We start from the raw sequence: 15,469 nt of genomic DNA, 5'->3' as shown, positions 1-15,469 counted from the left end.
ATGCATACAAAATCCATAAAGAGAAGGAACTGGCTTGCAGACTTAGAAAAAACTGAAGATCTCTATTCGGAGAAAATAGATTCAATATAAAAGGAAGTAAAATGGTTGAGTTAAACCAAGCTCCAACACTACCAAGTCCAAGTTACGGTTCCAAGAATATGTTTGTCAGCATTAAGAAACAAACGACGCCCATTCATACGAAGATGGAGCCTGCAATAAATGTGACAAAGTTGGCAAATAGAGACTTATTTTTAGACAATTCCATGGGAGAAATAAAATATTTTGGGCTTCCAACTTGAGGTTTCAAATGGTAATACTCTGTAACTACCCCCTTACAATTCAATCATCTCACCAAAATCAAGAACGTCAGCGGGGGTGGTTGAGAGATACTTTTGGGAATGTGAAGGAATGGTGCAGGCACTACCACAGACTCCAAAAACAAATCTGAGGAAAGTTGAAGTGGTATCACCATTAGTCCCCTGGTGATAATATTTGCTGACTTTTTGGAGTTATTTCTTATGAGCACATCTGGAAAGAAAATCTATGGTTGTGATAGAAAAGTTTTCCAAATGATCTTAGGTATTACTGTTGCTCAAGAAAGAGGCTGAACTGGTTGATAAATATATAAGTCAATAAGTATCTCAACATGTTTTTCTCTGGAATTTCTGTTGGACCTGTAAATCTGTGGGCACCTCTATTTCTGTTGACATTTTGGATCTCTCAACAAGATATTATACTTATACTTTATCTTTGCTGCTATCTGATACCAGTCTTTTCAGTTAACAAAGCTAATAAGGTGTCACTCCCAAAGATCATACATCATCCAAAGTAGAGACGGAGAACTGACACAAATTTGCTAGAAAAAGATTCAATCCGTTAAAAATAAGGTCAGACGAGAAAACCTTTGCAATAAAGTAGGTTTCTATCAAAATTGGAGAGACCATTGCAAATATCTTATTCAGGAACAGTGTACAGAAATCAACAGTCACTTTAAAACAGTACAACGGTCGCCCACGCAGACAATTTAGTTCACATAAAGAATGTATGTTTGTGTTTTCATGCCAACAACCTGATTGAAGGAAGCGTAGTTTTAAATACTCCAATTCGATATAATTGAGTTATTATATTTTGTTTTCAATCACTCTAGATTGAACGAAGACACATCCACAGATATATGCGACATATACGATACAAAGTTTGAAGTGTTGAAGACTCTAGACTCGAGCAGATCACTTGATATTAAATGACAAGTAAAGCTGAGAATTATTCATCTGCCACTATCGCTGACAGCAAATAACAAGCATGCGAGCAATCAGTGGCAAACCTATAAAACATAAGAACAATTATAAAATATATTGAACAATAAAATTACATTCGACCAAAACACAGTAAATACTGTGACCAAAATTTCACTGTAGCATCTGAAACAATTGGGATTTTTAACTCCTGATTTTGATGTGATTATATGTAATTTCAAACAGTCTATAATTCTTGAAGAGTTCAAAAAATAAATCTCACAATGTTTTGGTGAGATAACTGAGTCAAATTTATTTACTCACTTTGAAACTGAGAACTCTCAATTGGCCAGTTCGCTGACTGTCATATACATTCAACAACCAATTGAGAGCCAAATCCACACAAAGCGGCACATCCACAACATTCGGCTCTAATGCAGCAGCATTTCCAAAAATAGCTCTGAGAACTAACACCATATCAGCTACATCAAGAATTTTGTCGTTTTGTGCTCTCAATCCATGGAGGTCGAATGCTTCAGAAGAAGAGCTAATAGTAACTAAATCAAGACAAAGCTTTTTCTGAATGGAACGGAGTTTGAGAGCAGTCCGATATGCGGAAAAGCGTACTTCATTGAGCTGGAGCAGGCAAACAGCGAGTTCAAGCATCTGAGGATGGTCCCAGTGGGTAGTTTCAGTACTGTGGTTGATGTAGTAGGGAACTTTGTTAGGAGTGATGGCCCGTTCCCAAGGAGGCTGCACACTTGAGGGTCCGGGAGAAATCTCACCTAGAAAAACAGCAGATTGGGAAAATAATTCATCGAATATGAATTCGGATCTGTACATTTCTGATTAGCAGGTAAAGTACTAGTTACCAATTCTACATGTTGACTTATCACATAGTATGACAATAACATATTGTTTTACTCACTACCCTTCTACCAGTTGATGGAGTATTAGATGACTCCTTAAACGTTAATCAAGTGACTCTTTATTCTGAGATTCTCACTATACAGTTTACAAAACTGCAACGTGTTTCGCTATATATTCAATTGAAATCCAGTATGTCTTAGTCTAGCCTATTCGCCAATCAGAAAGAATGGAGTCGCAGAGGAATTCTAGAAAGATCTTGAAATTGTTATCAAAACAAATCTGAAAACTGTATCGGTTAGAGATACATGCATAAATATATACATAAAACACCGACATAAAAACTTGGCAAATTGACTTGGGTGTCACACCAATAGGTGGTTCCACTTATGTCTCACTTGCGTGTACGCAGTTATTTTTATCAAGTACCTTTCTTAGTTATTCAAATTTTGCCTTCAATCGAGGACCACCTGCCCAGTACTCACGATGCCCAACAGACTGAAACAGCTGTCTACCAGTGGCTCTTAAATTAAAATCAATATGGGAATGATCAGAATAGTACTTATTCTATTTCAAAATATTCATTTTGTTATAAAAGTAGAAAATTCAGACTAATAATGAATATCAATGAGTGTCCGAATAGATTTTGTCCTCAATGGATTTAAGCGATATTAGTTACTAAAAACTTCACCTACCAATGTTATGGAAAGATATAGCAACAACTCCTCAGGAGTTCAACTGTGAACTATCAAGAAATATGAGAATGTAATTGAAAATTATAGTTTCAGTTGACTGCCACAGTTGCAGTTGAAATGTAGTTTTTTATTAAAAAAATAAATACCTACCTAATTCTATTTACTTCTACTTATATTTTTCTGAGAAGTTGGTAAGTGAAGTAATATGTCCAAAATAAAGGTTTGGGCTTTCTATTTCTCCGTCTTTATACAAAGAATGTGGGAATATTTCGAAGAAATGAAGAAAGTAATTAATTTCAAAATAAACTCTTTACAAAGATACAATCTGGAAAAAAACATAGAATTACTTTTGAAACAACTACTTTTATATGAACATTGAATTATACAAGAAACACATTTTCAAATTCAGTTGAATGGAATTGAATAAGATATAATTCACAGGATTGCTACACAATATAGTATATGAAAGAAGTGAAATTTCATATGGAACACTGTCATCCTCAATGGCGAACATCGATGTTTCGGAATAAGACACTTGCCTTATTGCCTTTTCATCACCAATCTGCATAACATTACAAAATAAAGCAATCAATTCATACATGAAATTACAACCATATGCCACAAACTGAAAAAAAAAAAAATTATAATATTCATATAAAAGTAGTTTCAAAAGTTTTTTTGTGTAATTCAATGTTTAAATGAAATTAGTTGTTTCGAGAGGGCTGTTTTTCAGTTTGTGTCTGAAATCAGTTCCATAATAAATGTTTGGAAAACTGAATAGAAAAAAGTGTAAATATGGAGAAATAAAAAGCCAAAACCTTTCTTCACAAAAATTAATCCCTCCTAAAAATATCATCCTTCTGGGAAACAAATTAGGATATATACCAGGATTACCATAGTAACGCGAGACGATATAAGCTTTTCATTGGTCAAAAACTGTTACTGTGAAATTTTCTCCAAAACATAATTTGCGATGAGGCCACATTCACTATAAAATGGTGTGGTTTCATCGCAACATATAAAACATTGGACTCACAAGAATCCACATTTTATTGTACTTTTCAAGAGGTAATATTCTCAGGAAGTAAATGTCTGGTGTGACATACTGAATTATAGAAAAACTGTCCCGTTTGAAAAAATAATCCAGAAATGATGAGTCAAGAAAAGTTATTGAATATTTACCTGTCATGATAAGGAAAAAGTTATTTCTACAATTCAATAAATAAATCGTCTTCTAACACTTTATTCATAACAGAATGTTCTCAAAAAGTATGCCACTTCAACTACACGAATCTCTTGAAAACAAGCAGAGGTACATTTTTTAGTACATTCTCATGACTCCCTCAGTCACGCATAACACAAAATAATAATCTACCTTTTTTTCTTATCTTCACGCTCATGTCCGGGAACCAAAAATCTGTTTCATTCCAAAAAACAACAATCAAAACGTAGGACCGCTTGCAAAATTACCGTACACGTGTGATCTATTTACGGCCGCACTTCAAAACCATGTTCAACCACATTTTATTTTTGATACACCTACATTTCATTTGTCGCGCTCGCACGAACAACTTGAGATCGAATAGGAATAGAATGCTGGGAAAACCTCGAGGCGATTTATGTTAATTTTTATTAGAGTGTAATTTCTAATTTCATACCCACATATCACCGTGTCGGCAACGAGGACGAGTCGAAAGTAAACAACTGTGATCAAAGGGAAATATTTTTCAGTCGTGTACGTTGAAGTTTCATTTGTTGGTGGAAGTGGTCAGAAGTCGCTTACAATGGGATACACCGAAGTGAATTGCAAGGAAGCTATTTTTGAAAATATATTTATCAGAACGAAAAGAATGTGTTAATATTTATTGAACATCAATACAAACACTCTGCGATTTACTTTGCATTCTCTCGGTAACAGTGCATGTTCTACTGGTAATTTATTTATTTATTTATTTTGTAATACAATACTCTACAGGACATAGCCCAATTACAGAGCAGGAAATACCAGAGTATAATAAATACATCACAAACAAGTGATTGTAAAGTCTACAAACACTACAAACAATACAAACAAGTGACTATAAAGACTACACATTTTATATTTATTATAGGTGACAAAACAATTATTTTAGGAAGTGGGATTTTATATTTGACAATTTGCAACTAAATATATATAAATTATCGCTAACAGAATTTGTCATGTTACACATGGTATGGATCGGAGAATTCTCCAGAACATTTGTGCGAGATGTTTTTATATAGAAAGTACTCGGGTGTCTGGAACAGATTCTAGGAATGCAACTATGCTTTTGATAATTTTATAGGTTAGTGCAATACTATAATATTCACGCCTTTTTTCGAGACTGCAAAAGTTATGCTTTTGTAGCAATTCAGAGTGGGTCGTTCCTATTGGAGGATAAATTCCATCGGTTTTTAGGCTTAGCAGTTTTAAAAATCGTCGCTGAATTGCTTCTATTCTATCAATTTGATATTGATAAAAGGGGCTCCACACAACTGGCGCGTATTCTAACTTTGATCTTATGAAAGCAAAGAATAAAGTTTTTAAGGTCGAAGTTTCTTTGAAATCACTACTGTTATGTCCAATTAATCCGTACAAACGACAGGAGGAGGTTACAACATTATCGATATGCCTATTAAATGATAGTGCAGTGTCAAATGTGACGCCAAGATCAGTAAATGTTTCTGGTCTCACCAGGAAAACGTTTTCTATTGAATAATCAAAGATCAAGATATTCGTTTTCAAACTGTAGGACATGACCTTACATTTATCTGGGTTCAGTGTCGACAAGTTATTTCGATAACACCATTCTACAACCCTTCCTACGTTTGCTGAGAGGTTCACACAATCATCTATGTTCTCAACAAGGCAGTATAGTTTTAGATCATTGGCATATAAAAGGAAATACACATCTATAACATCTGCAATATCATTAATGAATATATTGAACCTTGTGGAACACCAAAAGAAGCACTATATTCGGTAGATTTGAAACCATTAAGCTGAACATATTGTTTTCGATCCCGTAGATAGGACTGAAAGAGTGCGATTAAGGATGGAGATAATCCAAAGGCTACTAGTTTGTTCAGCAGAATGCCATGGTCAAGCCTGTCGAAGGCCTTAGAAAAGTCTGTGTAAATAACATCAATTTGGGCCCTATTGTCAATAGATTCAGCAATATGTTGGGTTACAGTCAGAAGATTGGTGACCGTTGAACGATTTTTCATAAAACCGTGTTGGTTTATACTTATATTGCAACTAACGTGCCGATATATAACTCGCCCCAGCAGAATCTCTAAAACCTTTGCAAAGTTGCAAATAATAGGGAAAGGCCTAATAATAGAGATAGGCTGGAATGTCATCTGGACCAGTGGTCTTTTTAGGCTTGAGCGACCTTTCGTTTTCACTGAAGCTTGATATATCAAGAAAGTGAATATTATCAATATCAGAGTTTGGTTGAAAAGGGAAAGAAGCGGTATACGATTGTTTGAAAAGATTGGCAAAACCGTTTACGATATTAGAGGGCCCCTCCAGCAATTGACCTTCAAAATTCAGTACTTGTGATATTTTGGAGCTACCTCGTTTATTATTTATAAATGACCAAAATCTGTTGGGATAGAAATAAATCTATTTATTTTTGCTCGAAGATGTTTGAAATCTTCAAAGGCCTGCAGATTACACTCACGCTTGTATTTGCGCCAGATTCTGCTTTTAGCCTGCAAATCTCTAATAATGCTTCTATTATACCAAGGAGGTTATTTATTTTTGGATTCAACTGTATACTTGGGACAGCAGCGATCAAAAACATTATAAAGTTTTCCATAGAAATATGTGGATGCATCTTCTGAGACATCAAGAACTTCCAAGAAGGTCCAGTCAATATGAGATATTTGATTATACAGTTGTGGATAGTTGGCTCTTTTGAAATTATAATTATTCTGGAAACAGGAATGCAGTTTATTTTTGTAGTTAGCCTTCGTCTCAGGTACACAAGTAATATCCAAGGCAGGATGATGCTGATCTTCGACTACGAAAGGATCCATTGATTTCTTCACATGACACTCTCCATTAAAAATTACAAGGTCAAGAAGTCTATTGAGTTTATTGTATACAAAGTTATTTTGAGATAAGTCAAGGATTTGTAAAAAGTTATTGAGAATAGTAATTTTCCTATTAGTTGTACCATGATTAAGATGGCTAGCATAATCACTAATATTAAAATCTCCTACAATGAAAACTGCACTATTATGTAATATGTGTAGTAATTCCAGGGCTTCAAAGAGTTGTTCAAACTCAGCTAGGGGAGTCTGAGGAGGTATGTAAACGTTTAGCAGAAAAATATGTTTACGTGAATAGGTTATTTTAACAACAACTATATCAATCAGTTTGAGCGTGGGAAAGTTACAATCTGATAGATTAATTTCTGAAGAAATAAAATCTTCATGTACTCCAATAAGGACACCTCCATCTCTTGTTAAGGAAGTGCATTCAAAATTGCGATCCATTCTATATATGTTAAAGCTATCCGGAAATAATTCTAAATTAGTGATGGATGAGTCGAGCCAGGTTTCGGTTAGTGCAAAAACGCGATAGTCGCTTTGAAATACAGAATTCAGTATCTGACCAGTTTTTGTCTTTAATCCCCGAGTATTTTGGTAAAAATTGATAATGTGTTCGTATCTTTACTAACACCTGGCTTTAAAGCTACGAGGGAAATATGACAATTACCCTGTAGTTGCTATTGAGAATTCAAGAGACTATTCTTGAATATTTTTAAAGTTTCTGCATACGAGACGCATTTATTTTTTTCCCAGACTGCATGATCAATATTCACATCTTTGTTAGTTAGTTTCATGCAGTTAGAGCATTTTTTTAAAGGATGATTGACACTGATTTAATTCATGGGCAGTATGGGCACCCCCACAAACCGGACAGGAAATGGGTTTATGGCAGTTGCGAGAGGAGTGATTGAAGTCGTTACATTTGTAACAGCGGTACACATCAATGCCGTCATAAACAGCACAGTTATCATAACCAATGAACACATTTCCAGAGTTGAGAGCCCGCTCATAGGCTACCTTATTTACCTGAATAATTGACTGCCAGTTATTAGAGTTTTTTTCGTGTGAAATATTTTCAATATTTTACACTATGAATCATGTGAAAAAATTTCGGAGTTACCATTTACCAGAAGTTTCTTAAGCTCATGTTCTGGATAATTTTTCGCCATACCTACCACTCGTAGTCGAGGATGCATGCCAGCGACGTCTTTAACATCATAAGAGTCAGTCATTTTCTCTTCAACCACTTTTCTAACTTTTTCATTATCAGAAGGATTACAGCTACCGATGAGGATTCCTCCATCTTTAATCGTCTTGACCTTTGCCAGTTGAAGATTCTCGGATGTTGGGTCAAATGACGCAAATTGTCGGTCTTTGTGATACTTCCTGATTAGTTTTAAGGCGAATAATTACAGCTGAGTTTGATTTATTTTTCAGTATCTCTGAGTACCTGCGTGGCTGAGAAGTAGACACGTTTGTGGAAGCTTTCACAACTTCAGATTTATTGAAGAAACAGCAATATCTAGTTAGGCTTCGATAACTTTATTCAAACGCTCTTCATTTATTACAATACATGAGTCCGTGCAACTCGAGCATTTCCAGGATAGCCCCGGTACATTCTGCAAAATGTCTATCAGGTTGTCGGTTTCTGTGATGCAGATAGCGTGAAACAAGTTTTTACAGCCTTCACAAGAAACGCTGGGTCTCGTTCTGCTGATCGCTGAGCGACACATACTACAATTAACCATTATGAGAAAGTCATATTAGACAACCCTTTGATCTTCACCAATTGTATGTATTTATTGTATCTTCACCAATAATGTATAGTTTATAAATTATTTTGATTACCAAAAATGTATTGTCGGTTTTAAATATGTGATTAGAGATTAGTTACAATTATTTAGGTAATTATGAAAAGTCTAATCAAACAGACAAATTACAAAATAAATAACTTGAGTTAACACTATAGGTGACTTTAATTTCTGAAGTGAACCAAAAAGACAAAAAACTTAATTTTTATATGCATTAGATGTTTCATGCTGAATATTAGAGGTAATACTTGTCACGTGTCGTACACGAAAATCACAGTAAGAAAAACTTGGATTTCATTTTATAAATATCTACTATTTTTGTATCATAAGTGCCTCAATAATATCTGTTTTAAAAAAAATCTGTTCAAAAATCTGTTTTTCCGTTAACCACCCCTACGAACGACAACCTCCAGAAGTCAAAACTTGTGCGAACCAATGATTAACGAGGTCTTACCTTTCAATGTGTGATTCCTAACACGTAAGCTATTTATGATATGAATGTTGGAAGTAAGGTTTGATTTTGTGAGTGAAAAAGTTTGCGAAACGAGCATAGCGAGTTGAACAATTTCACGAACAGAATAAAACTTACTTTCAACACAAACATCATACAATGTTTTTTGTACAACTGTCCTGTTTTCATAATAAAATAGATAAATTTAATATTTCCATAAAACACATTTTGACATCTCTTGTTAGTTAAGTATTTTCATGTTATCGGATTTGCTGTGAAGTGCCATGTCAGATGACGCCGAATCACCTGGTTACCAATAAACAGTATTGTTTAGAGCTCACGCGTTCTATTCGAAGTCACATTTAAAGTTCTTGCTGGTGTTTAATGTCTTCCATGATGAAGAACAATAGTGAGGAATTGTGTGTTCCTGACGATATCTAATCTATTGAAGTGGCTGCAAAAAGAGCTTCAATTGAATTGTTACCAAAAAAATTGGCTCAGTAGTACGACATCGCATATTCTAATTTTCTTAGCTGGTGTAGACTTAAAAACGTTGAAGGAAATTTCAGCGAAACAGTCTTTTTAGCCTATCTAGAAGCGAAATCAAAAATATGGGACTCATCAACTTTGTGAAGCAAGTTTTCAATGATAAAGTCGAGTGTGCTCGTTAAAAATGGTGTTGATACAAGCAAATATTTCAAAGAAATGACATTCTTAAAACGGAAAAATGAAAGTTATAGGCCCAAAAGTTCAAAAACTCTTACATTTGAACAAATTCAGAGGTTTATAAATGAGGCGCCAGATGAAAAATATTTGAAGATAAAAGTTGCTACTATTTTCGGAATATGTGGAGCCTGCCAACGTGAAGAGCTGTGCCATTAAATTAATAGATAAATCATTGATTTTTCAAATTACAAATACAAAAACGAAAATAGGTCGTTTTTTGCATTGTTGGATAAAACATTGACTATTTTAATAAATACGTTGCATTACGCCCTTCTGTTATCAATCACCAGCGTTTTTTTCTGAAATATCCAATTTATAAATGCAGTGCCAACCCACTTGGTATAACACGTTTGGGAAAAATGCCCTCTACCATTGATAAGTTTCTGAACTTCCCGGAATCGAAGGTCAGTTTCAGAAGGTCTTCTGCTTCTTTACCAGCAGAATCAGGAGCGAATATAACGGATATTAGTAAGCACGGAGGATGGAAGTCTACAACAGTAGCTGAGGGTTACATCAATTAATCTATTTCTAATAAAATGGCTATTGCTGAAAGAATAATCCTAACAGCTAGCTCCAGCGTTACATTATCGTTTTCTTCACTTCAAGAATTAAATGTCTTCAACATCGCAAGGTATTAATATCAGCAGTTGTTCTAATTGTATTTTTCATATTAATGTTCATAAATATAATAATAATAATGTAATTAATGTATATAATACATTTGTAACAGAATTTAATTATATCTATTGTTCATAATAAAACTTCCTTGAAAATTAAATAACTATGTTTTGTTTATTGCTATTAGGTTGAAAAAAATTGTGTTGAAAATACTTTTAACACTAGTGACACACTCTTGACAACCGTTAAAAATATCGCTTTTAATGATAGTTATACAAAAAATCAATTATATAATACCGTAAATGTAATGGAATTAAGTAAGATAATAACATGCTCACAAAATGCGTGCCTTATATTCCATCGTCTATCGAACCTTTATTTTCGCTATGTTTCCACAGAGACCATGACAAAATTGATATTGCACTAACAGCAAAAAGTGAAACGTTCTCTATTTCGCATATCTTTTTCAGAACTATAACCTGTGCAAGTGATTAAACTATCAATCATTTGTGTAGGTTAGGTCAACAACGCCGCGTATATGTATTAATAATGTAGACAGTTTATAGTTCATTCTCGAAATATCGAGATTTGAAGCTCAGAAAAAGAAAGTCAGTGAATTTAAGTCACACTTAATTTCGAGATTTTTACTAAACATTGTACAAACCCGCAACACGTGTTTCACTATGAGTGAGTATGAACACGAGTGAAAAAGCTATTGTATAGCAAAACACGTGTTGCGGTTTTTGTAAAATGTTCAGTAAAATTTCACAATAAGGTATTACTCGAATACGTTATTGGCTAATTCCATCACATCAAATATCAGCAAAGTAGTTGAAAAATCGTAGTTATTCAACTGCTATATTTTTATATTAGTACATATCAAATTTATGAATTAACTTTATTGGATGTTTGCAATTAATCAGGTTCATTATTTATTACTACTTTTACAAAGTGGTTTCACTGTAAAAGAAAGGCAAAGCCTTTTGCTGTGCCTATATTCGGAGAGAGTCAACTTATCACATTATTGATTGTCATTTTTCAATTTCACGACCAACTTTGAAAAGGTTCACCAGGAAAAAGAAATGAGTTGAGATATATGCTAATATTAGGTTGTTTCAGAAGTTTCATCCGTTTTGATGTCATGTATTATTATGGCTCCATATAGCAATAAATATTCAATATACTGTGTCGTTTTATATACTGATCAATAGATAATTTTGTAATCTTGTAATTAATCAAATTTAAATTTTTGCCTCTTTTCCGCTCATTACTATATGATGTTCGTGAGCAATCCCAATCATGCAATTGTTATGTCGACGGAATTTATCGACTTGTGTTATGTTGGCAAAAGTTCACTGATTCAAATGAAGCTTATTTCGATTAAATTAAAAATGTATTCACTGAGATTATTACAGTTAACAGGACTCATAAAAACGGAATGACCTGAAATATCATTTTCATATCATGCAACTGGAAATCATATTCATTCGGAGTTACCTCAAATGGATTAGTCAAGTTTTTTGCTACCAATTGAACTTGATTTGAACTATCCTACCTTGGGTGCTACTGGTCAACTGATCCCTTCGCTCTCTTATAGCTGCTTGAAGAGCCCTACACCTTGCAGTACAGTCCTCTAGTTGAGCGGAAAGGTTATTGGGCAGAGCATTTCCTAGAACAATACAATTATAGTCATGGGTAAAATGTTTCAAAAACAAATGTGTTGACAAGAAATATAAAAGCAATTACCTATATTTGCAGCTTGTATTCTGGCTTCTTCCAAAGATCTCTGTAAGGATGGCAATTGTTGCTCTAATGTTCTGAGGTTGCAAAGGAGCTCCCTTGCTTCGGCAGAACTACGTGGACCACTCCAACTCAACGTAGCCCGTTCAAGGCGTGTTACTGCAGATGATGCCTCTTCCAAGCTCATAGTGAGCTGCTTCAGTTTCTTTAAAGAATTATTTTGGGTTAGTAGAACAATAACAGGAAATTAAAACAAAAAATTTGAAAGTTGGAGACGGTATTTTAGTGCAGTGTCAGAGGATAGGGATAGAATATATAACTAGTGGACCATTTCAAAAAACAAGGTTAAGCTCTGAGAGAATACCTAGGTATATTGAATGTGAAGTAGAAAGTCAAAATCTTCCTGTCCGAAATTCCCAACAATTAGTGAATAATAAAAACGTAATTCTTCCTGATCATGCAAAATTAATATCGTTTGATGTCCAAAATTTATTTCCAAGTATTCCGCCAATTGAAACAATTGGACTGGTTGAACGTCTCTTAGTCAAAAACCATGTGAATCCACTGATGAAACAGGAAATTTTAGAATTACTTGCTACTTGTCGATCTCAAAATTATTTCCAGTTTGGCGAAAAATTTTATTCAAGCAGTGAAGAACTAATAATGGGGAACCCTTTGAGTCCTTTGCTGGCCGAAATTTTTATGGATAACATAGAGTATGAAATCCATAATAATCAGTTAACTAACAGTTTCTTGTACTGGTACAGATAGACAATTAGGCAAATTCGTTGAATTTATCAATTCCATCCACCCCTCATTAAAATTCACCACTGAGAAGGAGGAAAACAATTCAATAAATTACCTTGACTTAATCATTACCAAAAATTACAATAAACATGAATTTGCAATTTTCCACAAATATCATCTTACAAGGACATTATCATACATAATTCCTCCACACACCCTCAACAGCATAAAGTAGCTGCGTTTAATGGTATGCTTTACAGTTCACAGATTATTGAATATACCACTGTCTGAGAGGAATTTTCAGAGTGAGCTGAGTTTGATCAAACAAATCGCGGTCAACAACGGTTATAAGGTAGGTATTATAGACTATTCTTTCCAAAACACTACAAAATCAAGTCGTGGACTAGGTCTACCCAGGAGCATATAAGCTGACTTGAGGCTGTTGCCCAAAAATGTATATTGGCCAAACAGGGAGAACATTTTTTCCGAGAATTAAAGGGCATTGAAGCAGTTTTGTAAATAGAAAGAGATATATACTTTTAATGTCATAAGAAATACATCTTGTTGACAAACATTTTTCTTCTGAAAAAATTAATCATTAATTATTTGACACTGATTGCTGCCTTTCTTTCTTTGAAAGAGTCCAACTTTTTTTGTATGAAGGTGGAGAAGTAGAAAGCCAAAACCTTTCTTTCCCAAAAACTGCAATCAGTTTGAGTGCTTCATACATCGATGAGTATACATTAACTTGAAAAAAAAATTGTTAAAAGTTGAATTAATGAAATGAAATGGCAGTTCTATATTATTTCTTGACGATTGGTTGATTTATGAATAACTATGAGGTTTTTGGTAAACACTGTAACTCACAATGGAATTTTGTTCAAATCTTGTAGCCAACTGATCACTTTTATCAATGAGAGCATTCCATTTGTCCGACAATTTGACTAACTCTCTCCTCAAATTCCTTGCCAACTCCCCAGAAGGATCTCCAGCTACAAATTGTCTGGCACTTCTTAAACTAGCCTCTACTAATGGCCTCTTGTCTTCAAGTTGTTGCCTGAAATTTAATTAATACTAATATATAAGGGAAAAACAGTTGTATCACATAAGAAAAAATTACATCTATAAACCTATATAACTGTATTACGTACAGCAAGCTTCCTATTGATGTGTTAATATTTAAGGGGGTTATTTTTCAATATTTCAAAATCAAATTCAGAATAAATTGTACAGTCAGAAGAACACTGGCCATCTAGGTCTTTGAACTTCAATATTCAAATATCTACCTGTAGGTAGCACACCATCTCAGAGAAAATAATAAATCACTTCATTTTCTCATGACATCTTTAGATACAGTCCTGACATTTTTCGAAGAATATGAGAATACATGAAAACAAGAAAAGAAAAAATTGTGCTCCAATTTTCAATTTAAAATGATTCAGTATAAACAGAAGGAAGTGCCTTTCTATTTTATTTTATTTCTTCAAAATATTCAGAGCCAAAATAAAGTTACCATACAATAGATTTTTTTCTTGAAACTTCAGTACCATGTTGTTCAGAAGTTAGGACTTCTCAACCCCCTTAAATATTATATTTTTAATTGAAGAACACCCTGTATATACTAATAATCTTTATCGTTTGTAAAGCACAAATGTATAAATACATTTGATACATTTTGTCAGTTACTGCATGTATAAATACATACAGTAACTGACAAAACAATAAAAATACAAAAACGCCGGTTGTAATTATGTATTCATAAGTTAATGAACATTAAAAAGATGTTTTTGTTTTCCATCAGGCATTTGCCAGATCATACAGTATATTAACGTTGGGAGGAGTGAATTCTTGATTTTTTTTCACGTTATAAATTTTTTCTTATGAAAATTACTTTTGAAAGAAACCTCAGATCACTACCAAGAAAAGGAAATGTGGTCGAATCCAGTAACTTTTATTTATTTCTATGTGTACATACACTTTTACACAAACTGGATGTGATACTGTATGGTACTGTTTACTCAGTAAAAGCTTTAGCAATTTTGATTCAATAAATATTGACACAGGGTGATAAAAAATCAATATGTAAAAGAAGCAGTTGACAAACAAATTCAAAACGATAACTGGCACTGTATATTAACAAATGATAGTTAACAAATGGCTAATTCTTTTCAAAGTGAAAAATGAACTTCATATAATAAACTTGATATTTGTTTGAATCAAAATTTTTGAAAACACACATCTACAGTGATGTGTGTATACTATAATTACAAAATAGTAGGCACTAAATTCTCAGCAATGACTGAGAGGGACTGGCGTACGGAAATTATATTAAACAGATGAGAAAAAATTATAAAATATATAGAAGCACAACATTGACAACAATGTTTTCGTTTTAATGCAATAATATTTCTGAGAACTTAGTGTCTACTATTATGGAATAGTACTATAGATTGCAAATTGACCAATTGATTTCTTATTCAGATATATATTTCAGTTATT

General features: G+C 33.6%; 1 protein-coding gene and 1 long non-coding RNA gene across 2 annotated transcripts in view; one reads left to right on the top strand and one right to left on the bottom strand.

Annotated features, from left to right (window-relative positions):
* The window catches only part of Dys (Dystrophin), a 30,308-nt gene that overhangs the window by 12,796 nt on the left and 2,043 nt on the right, over positions 1-15,469 (bottom strand). Inside the window, exons 4-7 of the mRNA XM_023164110.2 lie at positions 13,838-14,027; positions 12,230-12,428; positions 12,039-12,152; positions 1,560-2,020 (exon numbers count right to left, since the gene is read on the bottom strand). Of these exons, the coding sequence (XP_023019878.2) occupies positions 1,560-2,020; positions 12,039-12,152; positions 12,230-12,428; positions 13,838-14,027 (964 nt within the window). The remainder of the gene's footprint in view (positions 1-1,559; positions 2,021-12,038; positions 12,153-12,229; positions 12,429-13,837; positions 14,028-15,469) is intronic.
* Positions 4,003-12,196, top strand: LOC141480647 (uncharacterized). The gene is made up of 3 exons (XR_012464464.1): positions 4,003-4,729; positions 8,315-8,668; positions 12,081-12,196. It is a non-coding gene; the product is annotated as an uncharacterized lncRNA (long non-coding RNA).

Source organism: Leptinotarsa decemlineata, unplaced genomic scaffold (genome assembly GCF_025532065.1).
Source record: "Leptinotarsa decemlineata unplaced genomic scaffold, Ldec_3_MD MMD2_tig00000008_RagTag_RagTag, whole genome shotgun sequence".
Lineage (NCBI taxonomy): Eukaryota > Metazoa > Arthropoda > Insecta > Coleoptera > Chrysomelidae > Leptinotarsa > Leptinotarsa decemlineata.
This window is presented reverse-complemented; position numbering and strand designations above follow the sequence as displayed.